The 20,177-nt window shown below is 40.0% G+C and overlaps 1 protein-coding gene and 2 non-coding genes across 11 annotated transcripts in view; all 3 read right to left on the bottom strand.

The window, feature by feature from the left end:
- The window catches only part of FAM149B1 (family with sequence similarity 149 member B1), a 103,193-nt gene that overhangs the window by 45,922 nt on the left and 37,094 nt on the right, over positions 1–20,177 (bottom strand). For 7 of the 9 annotated variants that reach the window (XM_066348838.1, XM_066348839.1, XM_066348844.1 and 4 more), the window contains 3 exons: positions 14,423–14,565; positions 13,085–13,201; positions 4,329–4,496 (listed from right to left, as the gene is read on the bottom strand). In XM_066348838.1, the coding sequence (XP_066204935.1) occupies positions 4,329–4,496; positions 13,085–13,201; positions 14,423–14,565 (428 nt within the window). The remainder of the gene's footprint in view (positions 1–4,328; positions 4,497–13,084; positions 13,202–14,422; positions 14,566–20,177) is intronic. The other 2 variants (XM_066348845.1, XM_066348843.1) reach the window with 1 other exon arrangement.
- LOC136381592 (U6 spliceosomal RNA) lies at positions 6,504–6,610 on the bottom strand. Its single transcript, XR_010747085.1, has one exon. It is a non-coding gene; the product is annotated as a U6 spliceosomal RNA (small nuclear RNA).
- On the bottom strand, positions 15,725–15,836 carry LOC136381606 (U6 spliceosomal RNA). The gene has a single exon (XR_010747099.1). It is a non-coding gene; the product is annotated as a U6 spliceosomal RNA (small nuclear RNA).

Genomic DNA, 20,177 nt, shown 5'->3' with positions numbered 1-20,177 from the left:
CCTCAGCGTTTCCAGGTTGATGCTTTATCCACTGCACCACTACAGGTCAGGCTGCACTTGCTCTTTTACTTAACAATATATCTTGGCCCTGCTTCCCTATCAGTACATATAAATCTGCCTCTTTTAAAAAACAGCTGCAGAGCCTGACCTGTGGTGGCGCAGTGGATAAAGCATCAACCTGGAAACGCTGAGGTTGCCGGTTCAAAACCCTGGGCTTGCCTGGTCAAGGCACATATGGGAGTTGATGCTTCCTGCTCCTCCCCCCGTCTCTTTCTCTCTCTCTCTCTGTCCCCTCTCTATAATGAATAAATAAAATCTTAAAAAAAAAAAAACACAGCTGCAGAGTATTCCATCCAATATGTGTAATATATCTAGCTGTTACTGATAACCAACCTTTTGCTCTTAGAGTCAATGCTGTAATTAATATCCTTGTACATAGTTTTTAGGCAGGTATTATATCTGCAGGATAAATTCCTATAAATAGAATCATTAAGTCAAAAGGTCTGTGCATTTCAATTTGAAAGATATTGCTCATTTTCCTCTAAAGAGATAGTATAATTCTCCAGTGGTAAAAGAATATGCCTGTTTTCTCATTTAAGGAATTATCAAACTACTTTATCTTTTATTCTCTACCAGTCTGACACATAAAATAGTATCTTATAGTTTTAATTTACATCTCTGTGAATGAGATTGAGTTTCACTTCATATACAGAGTGGGGCGTAGTTTATGTTGCGCCAGAATCATTTGCTGAACTATTGTATATATTACTTTCCTAGAGATGTTTGGTTTATTTCTGGGCCTTCAATCTTTTAAATTAGGAACATTCTAATGGTTCAATAACTCTCATTTTTCAGTCAATATCTCAGTGGTATCTCTAACCAGAATGCTGCCTTTCTAAAACCCTTTCCTGTATTACCTGAAAATTAATTTGGATTCATTATCAGGAAAAAGGAAAGAGACGCCTAGGGGACATCTATAAGCCATTTACATCATATTTTACATTAGTCAAATCAGCTTTACTTTTATAAGCCAAAAGCAAGGGAGAAGACTCACCTGAGGAAAAAGGAATAGAAAATAGAGATAATTTGACCCACGCCAGATGAAGTAACAGGAAAAGGGTCAGTCTCTGGAAAACCATGAGAACCTAATTATGATTCTTTTGCAACAATGAGCTAGCTTAGGGGTGTTACAGGAATCTGGATTATATTTAGCTGACCCTAGGATGTGTACATTGAGACCACATGAGTAAGCATGGCTTAGTAGGAAATATGACAGTAAGAAACGTCCAGAATCATTTGCCACAATACTAACTAGACCAGGGGTCCCCAAACTTTTTACACAGGGGGCCAGTTCACTGTCCCTCAGACCGTTGGAGGGCCAGACTATAAAAAAAACTATGAACAAATCCCTATGCATACTGCACATATCTTATTTTAAAGTAAAAAAAAAAAAAAGGAACAAATACAATATTTAAAATAAAGAACAAGTAAATTTAAATCAACAAACTGACCAGTATTTCAATGGGAACAATGGACCTGCTTTTGGCTAATGAGATGGTCAATGTGCTCCTCTCACTGACCACCAATGAAAGAGGTGCCCCTTCTGGAAGTGTGGCGGGGGCCGAATAAATGGCCTCAGGGGGCTGCATGTGGCCTGCGGGCTGTAGTTTGGGGACCCCTGAACTAGACCAAACCAAACCCTTATAACCTAAAATGAAAATTTTACTCACTTCCAGATATGCTGCTGTGACTATCATCAATTCTGGAACTTTTATCTTCTTTTTTTTTAGAGAGAGAGAGTCAGAGAGAGGGATAGACAGGGACAGACAGACAGGAACGGACAGAAGAGAAGCATCAATCATCAGTTTTTCATTGCACGTTGCAACACCTTAGTTGTTCATTGATTGCTTTCTCATATGTGCCTTAACCACAGGCCTTGAGCAGACCGAGTAACCCCTTGCTTGAGCCAGCGACCTTGGGCTCAAGCTGGTGAGCTTTTGCTCAAACCAGATGAGCCCGCACTCAAGCTGGCGACCTCGGGGTCTCAAACCTGGGTCTTAGGCATCTCAGTCCGACGCTCTATCCACTGCGCCACCGCCTGGTCAGGCCAATTCTGGAACTTTTAAAGGCTTAAAGGAGTAGTTTAAGAAATTAATGTTTCAGAAATGTAGCATGGAATAGTAAAGAGAACATTGGATTTAGAATTGGATAAGGTTTTAGTTTTAGCTTTACCTCAAATTTACCTACTCTGATTCTCTCCTACCCTGTCAAGAGAGTAAATATTATCTATCTCACAAGACTATTGTAAGAATACAAAAATAGATAAAAAATAAGCATCATTAATTATAGTCTGTGCTGAGTATAAGGTTTTATATAAACTGTATTGTACCTTTTACAAACAGGATTTATAAAAATGAAGTTCATATTTCTTCAACTACGGTTTTAAAAAGTTTCAGTGAGCCCTGGCCGGTTGGCTCAGTGGTAGAGCATCGGCCTGGCGTGCAGGAGTCCCGGGTTCGATTCCTGGCCAGGGCACACAGGAGAGGTGCCCATCTGCTTCTCCACCCCTCCCCCCTCTCCTTCCTCTCTGTCTCTCTCTTCCCCTCCCGCAGCCAAGGCTCCATTGGAGCAAAGATGGCCTGGGCACTGAGGATGGCTCTGTGGTCTCTGCCTCAGGTGCTAGAATGGCTTTGGATGCAACAGAGTGACGTCCCAGAGGGGCAGAACATTGCCCCCCGGTGGGCATGCCAGGTGGATCCCGGTCGGGCGCATGCGGGAGTCTGTCTGACTGCCTCCCCGTTTCCAGCTTCGGAAAAATGCAAAAAAAAAAAAAAAAAAAAGTTTCAGTGAGCCTGACCAGGCAGTGGTGCAGTGGATAGAGCATCGGACTGGGACGCAGAGGACCCAGGTTCGAAACCCTGAGGTCACTGGCTTGAGCACAGGCTCATCCGGCTTAAGCACGGGGTCACTTGCTTGAGCATGGGATCATAGACATAACCCCATGGTCACTGGCTTGAGCCCAAAAGTTGCTGTCTTGAAGCCCAAGGTTGCTGGCTTGAACCCAAGGTCACTGGCTTGAGCAAGAGGTCACTCGCTCTGCTGTAGCCCCACCCCCACCCCACCCCCAGTCAAGGCACATATGAGAAAGCAATCAATGAACAACTAAGGTGCTGAAACAAAGAATTGACGCTTCTCATCTCCCTCCCTCCTGTCTGTCTTTCCTTATCTGTCCCTCTCTGTCTCTCTGTTTCTGTCACACACAAAAAAGTTTCAGTGATTCCAGGAATTACTGGTGATAACTTACAAAGGACAAAATCAAATTATGTGAAGATAATTAACTCATGTAAAAATTTTAAAGTCAAGAGGCAAATAAGGGCCCTGGCCAGTTGGCTCTGTGGTAGAGAGTGTCAGCCCGGTGTGTGGAAGTCATGGGTTTGATTCTCAATCAGGCACACAGGAGAAGTGACCATCTGTTTCTCCACCCTCCTGTCCCAGCTCTCTCTATTTCTCTCTCTCTTTCTCTTCCCCTCCCACAGCCATGCCTCAAATGGTTTGAGAAAAAATTGGCCCCAGGCCCTGAGGATGGCTCCACAACACTAAAATAGCTTGGTTGCTGAGCAACGGAGCTGGGGCCCAGATGGGCAGAGCATCACCTGGTAGAGGGATTGCCAGGTGGATCCCAGTTGGGGAACATGCTGGAGTCTATTTCTGCCTCCCTGCCTCTCATTTAATAAAAAATATGTTAGAAAAAGAAGAGGCAAATAAGACTGACTGGTGATGGCACAGTGGATAGAGCGTCAACCTGGGATGCAGGGGTCCCAGGTTCGGAACCCAAGGTTGCTGGCTTGAGCATGAGATCATCAACATGAGCCAAAGATTGTTGGCTTGAAACCCAAGGTTGCTGGCTTGAGCAAGGGGTCACAGCTCAGCTTGAGTACCCTGGTCAAGGCATGTATGTATGAGAAGCAATCAATGAACAACTAAAGTGATGCAACTATGAGTTTATGCTTCTCATCTTGCTCCCTTCCTCTCTCTGTCTTTCTGTCTGTGTCTCTCTCTCTTGCAACAAAAACAAAAAACAAACAAAAAAAATACAAAAAAAACCCACAAATGACATGCAGGGAGAAAATACACAAGGAATTCTGGTATGTGGAAGCAACAGGGATTTATATCCACAAAGCACATAATACCTGAGAAGTAACAGAAAAGAAGTAACGAAAAGTGACATAAGTTTAATTATAGGTTATACTGGTAGTATAGTTTTTAAAAAATATACACTAACACATAAAATAGGAGAGGAGTAAAAGCTTAAAAGACATAAAACTCACATATTTGTGCAGTCGAATGCTAGGTATTCCTCTATTATTCCTTCAGAGACAATTACACAGTCTTCCTCTTCTTTTTCCACCGGACACAAGCTAGGGGAGTTGGCAATAGAAGATGCTTTATGAACATAAGGAGTTGAAAAATGTAACTTCTTTCCCCTAATTCCAAATCTGGGAGAGAGAAAAAAAAAAAGCAAATATTAATTAGGTACAACATAAACAGCTCTCACAGCAACTCAGTCACATGAGTTTCAGCTCAAAGTCCCTTGCCCTGGTGATACTATCCTAGACTACTACAAACCTTAGTGCCTATTCATTTTCAGAACAGGAAGAATAAATACTAGCCATAGACTTACTCTGCTCAGGTGTGTTATCCAGTATTGAATACTGTTTGCTATCTTTTCAGATGCAACAGCTATGGCTATAAAACAAATTTTTAAAAAACTAAGAATATTTACATTCATAATAACATCTCAAAGGAACCTCAGAAGGTAATGTGCTTATTTCAATAATTCCATCATTGTTTCTATGATCTTGAGTATGTTAGATACAGTAGTCCCCCCTTATCTGTAGTCTCACTTTCTGCAGTTTCTGTTACCCAAGTCAATTATGGTCTGACAATATTAAATGGAAAATTCCAGAAATAAACAATTCATAAGTTTTATTTATTTATTATTTAACTTTTTATTTCTTTTATTTAGTGAGAGGAGGGGAGGCAGAGAGACAAGACTCCTGTATGCACCCCCACAGGGATTTACCCGGCTAGCCCACTAGGGGGTGATGTTCTGTCCATCTGGGGTCCTTGCTCCCTTGCAACTGGAGCCACTTTTTAGCACCTAAGGTAGAGGTCATGGAGCCATCCTTAGTGCCTGGGGCCAACTCACTCTAATAGAGCCTTGGCTGCAAGAGGGAAGAGAGAGAGTGAAGTAAGAAGGGGAGGGGTGGAGAAGCAGCAGGGTGCCTCTCCTGTGTGCCTTGGCAGGGAATCGAACTTGGGACTTCCACACACCAGGCTTACTCTCTACCACTGAGCCAACCGGCCAGGGCCACAATTCATAAGTTTTCAATTGTGTGTCATTTGAGTAACATGATAGTATTGCAGTGATTGTGTTTAGTGCTTGAGTTCAAGTAATCCTTATTTTACTTAATGACTGCAAAGCACAAGAGTAGTGATGCTGGCAATTTGGATATGCCAAAGTGACCATCAAGTGCTTGTTCTATATTGTCAGAAGGGTCAGTAGTAGTCTAACACTATTTTCACAATCTATGTCATTTGCCTCACTTCATCTCCTCATATACACATTTTATGTCATATCACAAGAAACGTGATTACAGTACAATAAGATATTTTGAGAATGAGAGAGACCACATTAAGATAACTTTGATTATATGATAGTATATAATAGAATTGTTCTATTTTATTATTAGTTATTGTTAACTTTTCCTGTGCCTAATTTATAAATTAAACTTTATCATAAAAAGCAGTATATATTGATAGATAGGGTTTGGTACTATCAGTGGTTTCAGGCATCCTCTTGGGGTTCTGGAATGTATCCCCTGCAGAAAAGGGGGAACTACTGCACTTAATATTAATGTAGTTTTGCTTTTGTTTTTCTGTGACTAGCTTATTTCACTTTGCATAATCTCTTTGAGATTCATTCATGCTGTAGCATGTGAAAGAATTTCCTTATTTTTTTAAGGGTACATAATAATATATTGTATAGCTATACCACATTTTATTTACTTATCTGTCAGCCAACATTTGGGTTGCTTCCACCTCTTAGCTATTGTGAATACTACAATGAACATGGGTGTATAAATATCTCTTTGTGATCCTGCTTTCAATATTTTTGGATATATATCCAAGAGTAAGATTGCTGGTCATATGGTAATTCTATCTTTAATTTTTTAAGGTATTTCCATCCTGTTTCCCATAATGGCTGCACCATTTTAAACTTCCACCAAAGATACACAAGGTTTCCAATTTCTTTGCATTTTACCAGAACTTGTTATTTTCTGTTCTTATGATAGTGGCCATCCTGATGGGTATGAAGTGATATTTCATTATAATTTTGATTTGCATTTCTCTTATGATTAGATATGTTGAACATCTTTTCATATGCTTATTGACCATTTGTATGTCTTTGGGGAATTGTCTATTCTAGTCATTTATTTATTTAAAATATGGAACGCTTCACGAGTTTGCGTGTCATCCTTGTGCAGGGGCCATGCTAATCTTCTCTGTATCGTTCCAATTTTAGTATATGTGCTGCCGAAGTGAGCACATCTAGTCTTTTTTTTTTTTTTTTTTTTTTTTTTTACAGAGTCAGAGGGAGGGATAGATAGGGACAGACAGACAGGAACGGAGAGAGATGAGAAGCATCAATCATCAGTTTTTCGTTGTAACACCTTAGTTGTTCATTGATTGCTTTCTCATATGTGCCTTGACCGTGGAGCTACAGCAGACCAAGTAACCCCTTGCTCGAGTCAGCGACCCTGGGTCCAACGTGGTGAGCTTTGCTCAAACCAGATGAGCCCGCGCTCAAGCTGGCGAACTCAGGGTCTCGAACCTGGGTCCTCTGCATCTCAGTCTGATGCTCAATCCACTGCGCCACTGCCTGGTCAGGCTAGTCCTTTATTTTTAAAAATTATTTATTAATTTTAGAGAGAGAGATAGGGAGGGGGAGAGAGAGAAAGAAACATTGACTTGTTGTTCCACTTATGTATGTATTCATTAATTGATTCTTGTATGTGTCCTAATGGAGGATCGAACCTGCAACCTTAGAATCTCAGGATGACACTCTAACCAGCTGAGCCACCAGCCAGGTCATTTGTTTACTTTTTAATTGAGGTTTTTAAATGTTTTTTGTTGTTGAGTTGAAGTTCCCTATATAATCTGGATATTAACTATTATACTTATCAGATATTTGATTTGCAAATATTCTCCCCATTCCACAGGTTGTCTTTTCAGTCTTGACTATTTCTTTTGTTAGACTTTGCTTTTGTAGTCATATCCAAAAATCATTGCCAAATCCAATGCCATGAAGCTTTTCCCCTGCTTTATTGTAGAAGTTTTAGAGCTTTAGTTCTTATATGTAGGTCTTTAATCCATTTTCAGTTAATTTCTATATACAGTATAAGGTAAGAGTCCCACTTCATTCTTTTGCATATTGATAGCCAGTTTTCCCAACACTATTTGTTGAAGTCTTTTTTTCCCCACTGTGTAGTCTTGGTGCCCCTATTGAAAATCATTCAGGCATATATACAAAGATTTATTCCTGGGCTCTCTATTCTTTTAATTATTTTTTATTTATTTTGTGTGTGTGTGTGTGTGTGACAGAGAGACAGAGAGAGGGACAGACAGGAGGGAGAGAGATGAGAAGCATCAATTCCTCATTGTGTCACCTTAGTTGTTCATTAATTGCTTTCTCTTATGTGCCTTGACCCGGGGGCTACAGCAGAGTGAGTGACCCCTTGCTTAAGTCAGCGACCTTGGACTTCAAACCAGTGACCTTTGGGCTCAAGTCAGCCACCACAGGGTCATGTCTATGATCCCATGCTCAAGCCAGTTACCCTGCGCTCAAGCTGGTGAGCCCACACTCGAGCCGGATGAGCTTGCACTCAAGCCAGTGACCTAGGGGTTTCAAACCTGGGTCCTCCTCGTCCTAGTCCGATGCTCTATCCACTGTGCCACTGTCTGGTCAGGCTCTTTTAATTACTTTTTAAGGGTTATAATTCTGTGTAGAGTCATACACTTTAGGAACTAATTAGATATTATTTCATTTTTATTAAGGTATGTCCTTAAACTAGAGGTAGATATGAACCTTAAGCTAACTTGAAGCAGAAGAATGTATAATTGTTTTTCAAGTGGAAATGTCCTCAAACTCGTCCTTTTTGCTAGTGTTTTCTCCTTATGCTGTGACCATCTTCCACTGTTTTAACTTCCTAGAATTCTATTTTGATATAGATACAAATATTTGTTTTGATTGATAACATTGTTTTGAAACTATAATATCAATTTGTACATTAATTCATTTTCATGTAATTTGTTATATAAATATGTTTTAATTTAGAAAAAAATAAAGTTGAATGTTAACCATGTTCTAGGCACTGTGCTAACTGTTAGAGATAAAAAGAAGAAGACACAGTATTTTTATTTTGTTTATTGTATCACTTACCTCTGGCCCAAGAACATCTCAGAATAGAAACAGAATCACAACACCTTGTTTAGGCCTGACCTGTGGTGGCGCAGTGGATAAAGCGTCGCCTGGAAATGCTGAGGTCGCCGGGTTCGAAACCCTGGGCTTGCCTGGTCAAGGCACATATGGGAGTTGATGCTTCCAGCTCCTCCCCCCCTTTTCTCTCTCTGTCTCTCCTCTCTCTCTTTCTCTCCCTCTCCTCTCTAAAATGAATAAATAAATAAAAAAATACCTTGTTAAGTACATTTGAGATGTGAAAGAAAGCCAGTGTAGGAGGATTAGTCAAAGAGAGATAGGCTGGCCCTGGCCGGTTGGCTCAGCGGTAGAGCGTCGGCCTGGCGTGCGGGGGACCGGGGTTTGATTCCCGGCCAGGGCACACAGGAGAAGCGCCCATCTGCTTCTCCACCCTTCACCCTCTCCTTCCTCTCTGTCTCTCTCTTCCATTCCCACAGCCAAGGCTCCATTGGAGCAAAGATGGCCCAGGCGCTGGGGATGGCTCCTTGGCCTCTGCCCCGGCGCTGGAGTAGCTCTGGTCGTGGCAGAGCGACGCCCCGGAGGGGCAGAGCATCGCCCTTGATGGTTGTGCCGGGTGGATCCCGGTCGGGCGCACGCGGGAGTCTGTGTGACTGTCTCTCCCCGTTTCCAGCTTCAGAAAAATACAAAAAAAAAAAAAAAAAGAGAGATAGGCTGACAGAAGATAAAGATAGAAATGTGGGCCCCCGCCATGTGCGCTGGCCCCCCCTCAGCACTGCGCTCTCTCCACGGTGGTGACCAGGCGGTGGTGCAGTGGATAGAGCGTCGGACTGGGATGCGGAAGGACCCAGGTTTGAGACCCCAGGGTTGCCAGCCTGAGTGCAGGCTCATCTGGCTTGAGCAAAAAAAAAAAGGCTCACTAGCATGGACCCAAGGTCACTGGCTTGAGCGGGGGGTTACTCGGTCTGCTGAAGGCCCACGGTCATGGCACATATGAGAAAGCAATCAATGAACAACTACGGTGTTGCAATGAAAAATTGATGATTGATGCTTCTCATCTCTCTTCGTTCCTGTCTGTCCCTATCTATCCCTCTATCTGACTCTCTCTCTGTCCCCGTAAAAAAAATTAAAAATAAAAATTAAAAAAAAAAAGATAGATATGTGGTCTGGGGCCAGCCTATGACATAATTCTAGATTTTATCTGAAATCCAGTGGGAAGCTATTGAATATTTTTAAGTGGGAGACAGAAAGGATCAACCCTGAATTTTAGAAGGAAAATGTAATGTGGAAGGGCAACAATGAATATAATTTGAAATGTTATTTTTGTAGAAAGTCTCAGTAGTTGGTAAACCTCGTATTTAATGGAAACCTGATTTGTTAAACTGAAAAAATTAATTCATGACATATTTTCCCACATCTCTTACTACAAAAAGTGGCAAAATAGGATCAGCACCACCAACTTATATAACCCTCACTACCCAAATTTTGTTCTCAGATACTATTTGCCTCTTAAAGAAATTAGATCTCCATGGCCCTGGCTGGTTGGTTCAGTGGTAGAGCGTCGGCCTGGCGTGCAGGAGTCCCGGGTTCGATTCCCGGACAGGGCACACAGGAGAAGCGCCCATCTGCTTCTCCACCCCTCCCCCTCTCCTTCCTCTCTGTCTCTCTCTTCCCCTCCCGCAGCCAGGGCTCCATTGGAGCAAAGATGGCCCGGGCGCTGAGGATGGCTCTGTGGCTTCTGCCTTAGGCACTGGAGTGGCTTTGGATGCAACAGAGTGACGCCCCAAAGGGGCAGAGCATCGCGCCCTGGTGGGCGTTCCGGGTGGATCCCGGTCAGGCGTATGTGGGAGTCTGTCTGACTGCCTCCCCGTTTCCAGCTTCGGAAAAATGAAGAAAAATAAAAAAGAAAGAAATTAGATCTCCTTCAAGTTCAGTGGATTTCATGTCTTCTTTCTTTTCAGAGACAGAGAGAGTCAGAGAGAGGGATAGACAGGGACAGACAGACAGGAACGGAGAGATAAGAAGCATCAATCATTAGTTTTTCGTTGCGCATTGCAACACCTTAATTGTTCATTGATTGCTTTCTCATATGTGCCTTGACCGTGGGCCTTCAGCAGACCGAGTAACCCCTTGCTTGAGCCAGCGACCTTGGGTCCAAGCCGGTGAGCTTTTTTTTTCTCAAACCAGATGAGCTCGCGCTCAAGCTGGTGACCTTGGGGTCTTGAACCTGGGTCCTTGGCATCCCAGTCTGACTCTCTATCCACTGCACCACCACCTGGTCAGGTGGATTCCATGTCTTAAAAGAAGAAAAAATTAGGATGAGCATGGAACATACTACTGTAACCAGAAAGCAAGGATACAGTGGTATAGTCAAGATAAAAACATACCAACCAGCTCAACATGGCCTAGTTGTAACAATTGGAACATCAATAATAATTATGGCTAATTAAAACATGCAAATATTTTGAAATGTTGAGTTTGTTATGGAACTCAAGAAAAGAACACGTTGGACAAAGTAGTATTAGTTACATGAAAGTAAATATCATAGATTATGCTTAATTTGTTATTGCTTTCTATCCATAAGTAGTAGTATGCTAATATAACTGAATAATTTCTTTCATCTAAGTACATATCTGTATATTAAGTATAGTTTTTTGTTCTATCAGTACTACAGTAAAAAAAAGTAATTACCGAAAACTGTTAAGTGAAATAGTCCAGAAAAGCAGAACCAAAAATAAGAAGAGTCAATCAGGAGTGGTGGTAACAGGAGAAAGGAAAGAAAGGAGGTCTGCAGTATGTCACAGAATGCTGAATAAGCAAGCCCCTTGGAGGAGCTAACCCAGGCATGGTTCCTAATTTCCTTTGAGATGAAATTTCTAAATGACACTACAATTTATAGTTTTGTTTTGTTTTTTTGTTTTTGTTTTTTACTTTTTTTTTTTTTTTTTGTATTTTTCTGAAGCTGGAAACGGGGAGAGACAGTCAGACAGACTCCCGCATGCACCCGACCGAGATCTACCCGGCACGCCCACCAGGGGCGACGCTCTGCCCACCAGGGGGTGATGCTCTGCCCCTCCGGGGCGTCGCTCTGCCCCGACCAGAGCCACTCTAGCGCCTGGGGCAGAGGCCAAGGAGCCATCCCCAGCGCCCGGGCCATCTTTGCTCCAATGGAGCCTTGGCTGCGGGAGGGGAAGAGAGAGACAGAGAGGAAGGGGGGGGGGGGTGGAGAAGCTAATGGGCGCTTCTCCTATGTGCCCTGGCCAGGAATCGAACCTGGGGCCCCCGCATGCCAGGCCAACGCTCTACTGCTGAGCCAACCGGCCAGGGCCAATTTATACTTTTAAAATAAGAATAAAGTGCCTGACTGGTGGTGGTGAAGTGAATAGAGTGTCTACCTGAGATGCTGACATCCCAGGTTCAAAATCCCAAGGCTGCCAGTTTGAGTGCAGGCTCATTTGGCTTGAGTGTACGCTCAGCAGCTTGAGCACAGAGTTGCCAGCTTGGGCATGGGATCATAGACATGATACCTGTTCGCTGGTTTGAGCTCGAAGGTTGCTGGCTTGAAGCCCAAAGTCAGTGGTCTGAGCCCAAGGTTGCTGGCTTGAGCAAGGGGTCACTGGCTTGGTTGGAGGCCCCCAGGTCAAAACACATATGAGAAACAGTCAATGAACAACTAAAGTGCCACAACTATAAGTTGATACGTCTCATCTCTTCCTTTTCCTCTCTTTCTTACAAAAAATAGAAAGAAAGAAAGAAAGAAAGAAAGAAAGAAAGAAAGAAAGAAAGAAAGAAAGAAAGAAAGAAAGAAAGAAAGAAAGAAAGAATAAGGTTTATATAAATATAAAGTTTATACTAACAGATCAGAAAAATATATTTTAATGACAGCACATTAGGCAATTTTTGTCAGTGAGAATTAATGAATACTTCATCTCATCTCTAGGATACATTAGTTTGTAAAAATCTGAAATTTATATACAAGGAATAAACTTAAAAGGACTCATTTAATATAATATGAGAGGTTTAAATTTACAATAGATTTAAGGGTAAGCATAGATTTTGAAATAATCCCATTTGGGTATATTTTACTGCTGTTTAAAGAGTTTGAGTTGTTCAAAAGAATTAGCCATTTTAACTAACTACCCCTTTTAGGCTAAAAAACTAACATTAGTATTACTTCTATAAAGAGACTAACCTCTAATTAATATTACATGTTTAAGCAAAATCACCTTTTCCAAACAAAATTTAAGGTCTATTTCTTAGTTTCCTAAATTTCTTTAAACTAGTTTATCTACACATTTATTCCAAGAGGGAAGTTCCTGTTTTGTAGATAGAGGTATATAGCTATAGATAATATATAGATCAACATAAAAAATATTCTTAAAACCTTAGTAATGTCTTACTTTTTCAACAACAAAAAATGTATCAAAATTCTAATATACACAAAGATTATGGTCAATCTTACAGAATTTGCCATGCTTTATTAAATACCAAAAAGTAGGAAGAAGTATTTTAATTCCTTAATATAACTGGTAAGATAGACTACTTGGGCATTTGGAGACATAAATACTTTAGTATTAGAATACTTACATAGTAGAATCTCTTTCTTGAGATGATGCTGCCTCGTGTGAAACAGAAAGAGCAAAAGAGGATCTAGGATACAGTCTATAACCTTCACTTGGAGCGATTATCTGCTTACCCAAAATCCTGCAAAATGAACATAAGACAATTAGGCACCTTTAGCTGGCATAAACAAAAAAGGTAGATATTTTTGGAACAAATCTGATGGCTTTACATAGAAGTTCAGTATATACTTAGTGTGATCCTGATTAAGAATGATTCTTAAGAGAAAATGTGAATACAGAGCCATATTACAGATATATCTCTCTTCCATAGAGTAGACATGGAAAAGATAAAGCTATTATAGCTCTCCTCCTCCCCCCAAATCCAAGGAAACTGAGCAAACATTTGTAATTTTTTCCTCATCCTATCTTCATTAAACCTGCCAAAATGGATGAAAGCAGGCCACATTAGTGAAAAACATGAATTATATTCTTAAGAACATGAAGCTTTATAAATTTTAAGTATGGGTATTAAGTGCACTAATGCAGTTTCTAAGGGGAGATTCCTAACAGCTTATGTGTGCTTTCAGTTATATATAAGACTTTACCAGTAGGTAAGAATGTTAACAAATACATTTCCTGACCATCTTGTTCAAAAGGGCTTTTTGACAGCCATAATACACAGATCTCAGCTATAGGTATAGAAGTTGTTTTACTGGTTTAGGAAGACATATTGATAGTTACAAAAACTCCAAGAATTCCATCAACTTGAGTATTCTCTCAACTGAAGCTTTACACTGCATATGGCCTTATTTACATTAATCAAAACCATGCCTATAAAGATTCAGAGTACAGGCTTAGTGGTAGAACATGGGCCCAGCATGTAGACGTTCCAGGTTCGATTCCCAGTCAGAATCGAACACCGGAGAAGCAACCATCTGCTTCTCTACCTCTCCTCCCTCCCTCCCTCTCTCTCTCTCTCTCTCTCTCTCTCTCTTCTCTCCTCCCTCTGTCTCTCTCTCTCTCTCTCTCTCTTCTCTCCTCTCTCTCTCTCTCTCCCTCCCCTCCTGCAGCCAATGCTTGAATGAGCAAGTTGGCCCCAGGTGCTGAGGATGGCTCCATGGCCTTGCCTCAGGTGCTAAAATAGCTTGGTTGCCGAGCAATGGAGCAACAGCCCTAGATGGGCAGAACATCACCTCATAGAGGGCTTTCTGGGTGGATCCCAGTTGGGGGTGCATGTGGGGGTCTGTCTCTGCCTCCCCACCTCTCATTTAATAATAAAATTAAAAAAGATTCAGAATACAAGCTTTTTTGGAAAACTTTTCCAATTTTAGCCATGAATATGTTAACTTTAGGGCTTCACTACCTGAGGTGCAGAAAACTACATGTCCACTGTTGGCACTCTTCTTGTAGGCTCTTAGTATGTACATTCAACTTCTGCTCATACAAGAGCTCGTCAATGGCTGTGAACATTGCCTGGACTTTTTCAGTGGCATTTTGATCAAGTTCCTAGAAGAAAATATCACCCCAAAATATTTAGGTGAATTTCAATCTCTGTTAAAGATCATAAAGGTTGAAAAGAATCAGATTTTGTTTTGTTTTCAATATTTAGTCCATTTGAAATAGTGTTGAATTTCCATAAAAGTTAATGTTTTTGGATCTTAGAACATTCAGCTGTCCTCCCTATTTCTATTTAAAGAAAACTTATAGAAATATCTACTTTACTGAAGTAACATTTTCTTCATAATAAAAAATACTGTATTGTAATCATTTTGAAAAATCTAGAAAAATATAAAGAAAAATATAAAAATTACCAATAATTCTACCACTCAAGATGATTGCTAATTTTAATATAGGTGCTTGGTGACATTCCAGTATTCCTTTACAGCTTAAGGTAGACAATCCAATATATGATCTATATAGATATATTACTTTGTAGTCTGCATTTCTCACTTAGCAATTTAGGTTATATCCTTACTCTCTATAATCTAAGCAGCAGCCAAAGAGATGGCTATAAATCTGAATCTGATCATGCTATGTTATCTGATTCTCTGCTTACCCTCTACTTCATCTGTACTATGCACCCTTTTATATCCCAGTATAAGAAAAAAGAAAAATTATACCTTCTTTTAAAAGTATAAGATGAAAAATAAATATTTTTATTCTAAGAATGAAAATCAGCTTCTATACAATAAAAAAGGACTTGCTAGGTAAATATGAAGTTAACTGTGAAAACAACACAAATACATATTTTTTAATTACTCACTGTTTTCAAGCTCCTGGTGGGCAAAATGAGACTTCCCTAGTCTTAGGGAAATTTGTTATTCTTTACCTTTAAATATTTATCCACTTAAATTCTATTTCTGTCAGTTCTATTTTGCTGGTATTTGCCTGTTACAACTTTTCCCATCCCTTTATTTTCAACATTAAGGAGTCTTTTTATTTTTGACATACTTTTTTTTTTAATAAATAATTTTATTTTTTTAATGGGGCAACATCAATAAATCAGGATACATATATTTAAAGACAAGTCCAGGTTATCTTGTCGTTCACTTATGTTGTATACCCATCACCCAAAGTCAGATTGTCCTCTGTCACCTTCTATCTAGTTTTCTTTGTGCCCCTCCCCCCGTAACCACCACACTCTTATCAATGTCTTTTTTTTTTTATTTTTATGGAACGCTTCACGAATTTGCGTGTCATCCTTGCGCAGGGGCCATGCTAATCTTCTCTGTATCGTTCCAATTTTTTTTTAGTATATGTGCTGCCGAAGCGAGCACTTATCAATGTCTTTTAGTTTCACTTTTATGTCCCACCTACGTATGGAATAATGCAGTTCCTGGTTTTTTTCTGACTTACTTATCTCACTTTGTATAATGTTATCAAGATCCCACTATTTTGCTGTAAATGATCCGATGTCATCATTTCTTATGGCTGAGTAGTATTCCATAGTGTATATGTGCCACATCTTCTTTATCCAGTCATCTATTGACGGGTTTTCTGGTTGTTTCCATGTCCTGGCCACTGTGAACAATGCTGCAATGAACATGGGGCTGCATGTGTCTTTACATATCAATGTTTCTGAGTTTTGGGGGTATATACCCAGTAGAAGGATTGCTGAGTCATAAGGTAGTTCTATTTTCAGTTTTTTGAGGAACCACCATACTTTCTTCCATAATGGTTGTACTACTTTACATTCCCACCAACAGTGAATGAGGGTTCCTTTTTCTCCACAGCCTCTCCAACATTTGCTATTACCTGTCTTGTTAATAATAGCTAATCTAACAGGTGTGAGGTGGTATCTCATTGTAGTTTTGATTTGCATTTCTCTAATAACTAACGAAGCATCTTTTCATATATCTGTTGGCCATTTGTATTTCTTCCTGGGAGAAGTGTCTGTTCATGTCCTCTTCCCATTTTTTTATTGGATTGTTTGTTTGATTGTTGTTGAGTTTTATGAATTCTTTGTATATTTTGGATATTAGGCCCTTATCTGAGCTGTTGTTTGAAAATATCATTTCCCATTTAGTTGGCTGTCTGTTTATTTTGTTATCAGTTTCTCTTGCTGAGCAAAAACTTCTTAGTCTGATGTAGTCCCGTTCATTAATTTTTGCCTTCACTTCTCTTGCCTTTGGAGTCAAATTCATAAAATGCTCTTTAAAACCCAGGCCCATGAGTTTAGTACCTATGACATACTTTTTTGAAGAACATGTAGCTGCATTTTAAAAATTCAATTTTGGAATCTTTATCTTTTATTAACATAAACATTTTATCCATTTACAATTATTGTAATGTGTAATATTTGGGTTTATTTCTCCAATTTACATTGTATTGTCCATTTAACCTTTATTTCTTGTGTGTTTATTCCCTTTTTCTTCTGTTACAATGAATTTTCCTTATTCCCTCTATCAATTTAGAAGTTATTCATTATGTTTATATTTTTTTAGTAGTTATACTTAAAATTTAAGCATTCATGCTCCCTTATTTTTCTAACAAAGTCTAAAGTTTTTCAGTATTTCAGTCTTCCACTGAAACAGAGAAAGAACTTAATCATTTCATAATATATATATACATATCAAATCATTATGTTGTACACCTAAAACTTTTACAATGTTGTATACCAATTATATCTCAGTTTAAAAAAGAGAACAATGATATGAGACACACTGGAGGGACAGAATCCACAGACCTTGATCACTTATTCGATAAGAGATGGTTGTGAAAATGAAGCCACGCCTACTATCGTGGGTGATATAGGAAGAGTGACGTCAGAAAAATGGCGCCCTGAGGAGCGCGATCGACAAATCTCCCCAAAATTTCAACAAGTTCATCAACCAGAGACAGAAAAATCTATGCTTCGAGCGTCCGGGAGTTCCACACACTGAAGGCGAAGTGCTATCAACAAGACCACCCTCAGATGCCATTAAGAAAAAGGAAATCGAATATCATGGATACAAAAGATAGAGAAGTAGCACAGATAGATGTGGGAAAATCTATGGAGAAAAATTTAATATATTGGAAACCTTGGAGCTAAATGACAGAGAATTTAAAATAGAAATCCTAAAAATACTCAGAGATACACAAGAAAACACAGAAAGGCAATTTAGGGAGCTCAGAAAAAAACTCAATGAACACAAAGAATATATTACTAAGGAAATTGAAACTATAAAAACAAATCAAACAGAGATGAAAAACTCAAGTCATGAACTGAAAAACGAGGTAACAAGCTTAGCTAATAGAACAGGCCAGATAGAAGGTAGGATTAGTGACATAGAAGACAAGCAACTTCAGGCACAACAGAGAGAAGAAGAGAGAGACTCAAAAATTTAAAAAAATGTGAAAGCCCTACAGGAATTGTCTGACTCCATCAAAAAAGAATAACATAAGAATAATAGGTTTATCAGCTTGACCAGGTGGTGGCGCAGTGGATAGAGCGTCGAACTGGGATGCAGAGGACCCAGGTTCGAGACCCCGAGGTCGCCAGCTTGAGCACAGGCTCATCTGGTTTGAGCAAAGCTCACAAGCTTGGACCTAAGGTCGCTGGCTCAAGCAAGGAGTTACTCGGTCTGCTGTAACCTACGGTCAAGGCATATATGAGAACCCAATCAATGAACAACTAAGGTGTCACAACGTGCAACAAAAAACTAATGATTGGCCCTGGCCGGTTGACTCAGCGGTAGAGTGTCGGCCTAGCGTGCGGAGGGACCAGGTTCGATTCCCGGCCAGGGCACACAGGAGAAGTGCCCATTTGCTTCTCCACCCCTCCACCGCGCCTTCCTCTCTGTCTCTCTCTTCCCCTCCCGCAGCCAAGGCTCCATTGGAGCAAAGATGGCCCGGGCGCTGGGGATGGCTCTGTGGCCTCTGCCTCAGGAGCTAGAGTGGCTCTGGTCGCAACATGGCGACACCCAGGATGGGCAGAGCATCGCCCCCTGGTGGGCAGAGCGTCGCCCCATGCTGGGCGTGCCGGGTGGATCCCGGTCGGGTGCATGCGGGAGTCTGTCTGACTGTCTCTCCCCGTTTCCAGCTTCAGAAAAATACAAAAAAAAAAAAAAAAAAAGAAAAAATTATCAAGGCAGCCAGGGAAAAGACGAATACAACATATAAAGGAAGGCCTATTAGATTATCATCAGATTTCTCAGCAGAAACTCTAAAAGCTAGAAGAGAGTGGTCCCCAATATTTAAAGCCCTAAAGGAGAGGAAATTTCAGCCACGAATACTATACCCATCAAAGCTATCCTTCAAATACGAAGGAGAAATAAAAACATTCACAAATATAGAAAAGATGAGGGAATGTATCATCAGAAAACCCCCTCTCCAGGAAATACTAAAGGGAGTTTTCCAATCAGAATCAAAGAACAAAACAAAACAAAACTACAAGTAAAAGCGCCACCAAGAACAAAATAAAACCAAATTTAAACTATGACAACAAAAGCAAAATAAAGGGGAGAGGACGGAGATTAACAGTAGCAAAGGATGATGAAGTGCAGAAACACTCATAAGACAGGGTACTACAATGAATATGGTAGATACCCTTTTCATTATTTAATGGTAACCACCCTTGAAAAAACCACCAGAGAAGCACATGACTTAAAAAAGGCAGCAACAGAGGAAAGAAGTATGGAATACAAAGAAAAACAAATGATAGAAAAACAAAAGAGAAGAATCAAACAAGATACAAAACTAACAGAAAGCAATTTATAAAATGGCATTAGGGAACCCACAAGTGTCAATAATTACACTAAATGTAAATGGATTAAACTCACCAATAAAAAGACACAGAGTAGCAGAATGGATTAAAAAAGAAAATCCAACTGTATGCTGCCTACAAGAAACACATCTAAGCAACAAGGATAAAAACAAATTCAAAGTGAAAGCCTGGAAAACAATACTCCAAGAAATTAACATCCAAAAAAAAAGCAGGTGTAGCAATACTCATATCTAATAATGCTGACTACAAGACAGAAAAAGTACTCAGAGACAAAAATGGTCATTTCATAATGGCTAAGGGGACACTGAATCAAGAAGACATAACAATCCTTAATATATATGCACCAAACCAAGGAGCACCAAAATATATAAGACAACTACTTATTGACCTAAAAACAAAAACTGACAAAAATACAATCATACTTGGAGACCTCAATACACCGCTGACGGCTCTAGATCGGTCATCCAAAAAGAGAAGCAATAAAGATATATTGGCCTTAAACAAAACACTAGAGCACCTGGATATGATAGACATCTACAGGACACTTCATCCCAAAGTGACAGAGTATACATTTTTCTCTAGTGTACATGGAACATTCTCAAGAACTGACCATATGTTGGGCCATAAAAATAACATCAGCAAATTCAGAAAAATTGAAATTGTGCCAAGCATATTTTCTGATCATAAAGCCTTGAAACTAGAATTCAACTGCAAAAAAGAGGGGAAAAAAACCACAAAAATGTGGAAACTAAACAACATACTTTTAAAAAATGAATGGGTCAAAGAAGAAATATAATAAGTGCAGAGATCAAAAGATATATACAGACAAATGAAAATGACAATACGACATATCAGAATCTCTGGGATGCAGCAAAAGCAGTGATAAGAGGGAAGTTCATATCACTTCAGGCCT

This window comes from Saccopteryx leptura, chromosome 9, assembly GCF_036850995.1.
Source record: "Saccopteryx leptura isolate mSacLep1 chromosome 9, mSacLep1_pri_phased_curated, whole genome shotgun sequence".
In the NCBI taxonomy this organism is placed as follows: domain Eukaryota; kingdom Metazoa; phylum Chordata; class Mammalia; order Chiroptera; family Emballonuridae; genus Saccopteryx; species Saccopteryx leptura.
The sequence above is the reverse complement of the archived record's forward strand: the minus strand, read 5'-3'. Positions and strand labels throughout refer to the sequence as shown.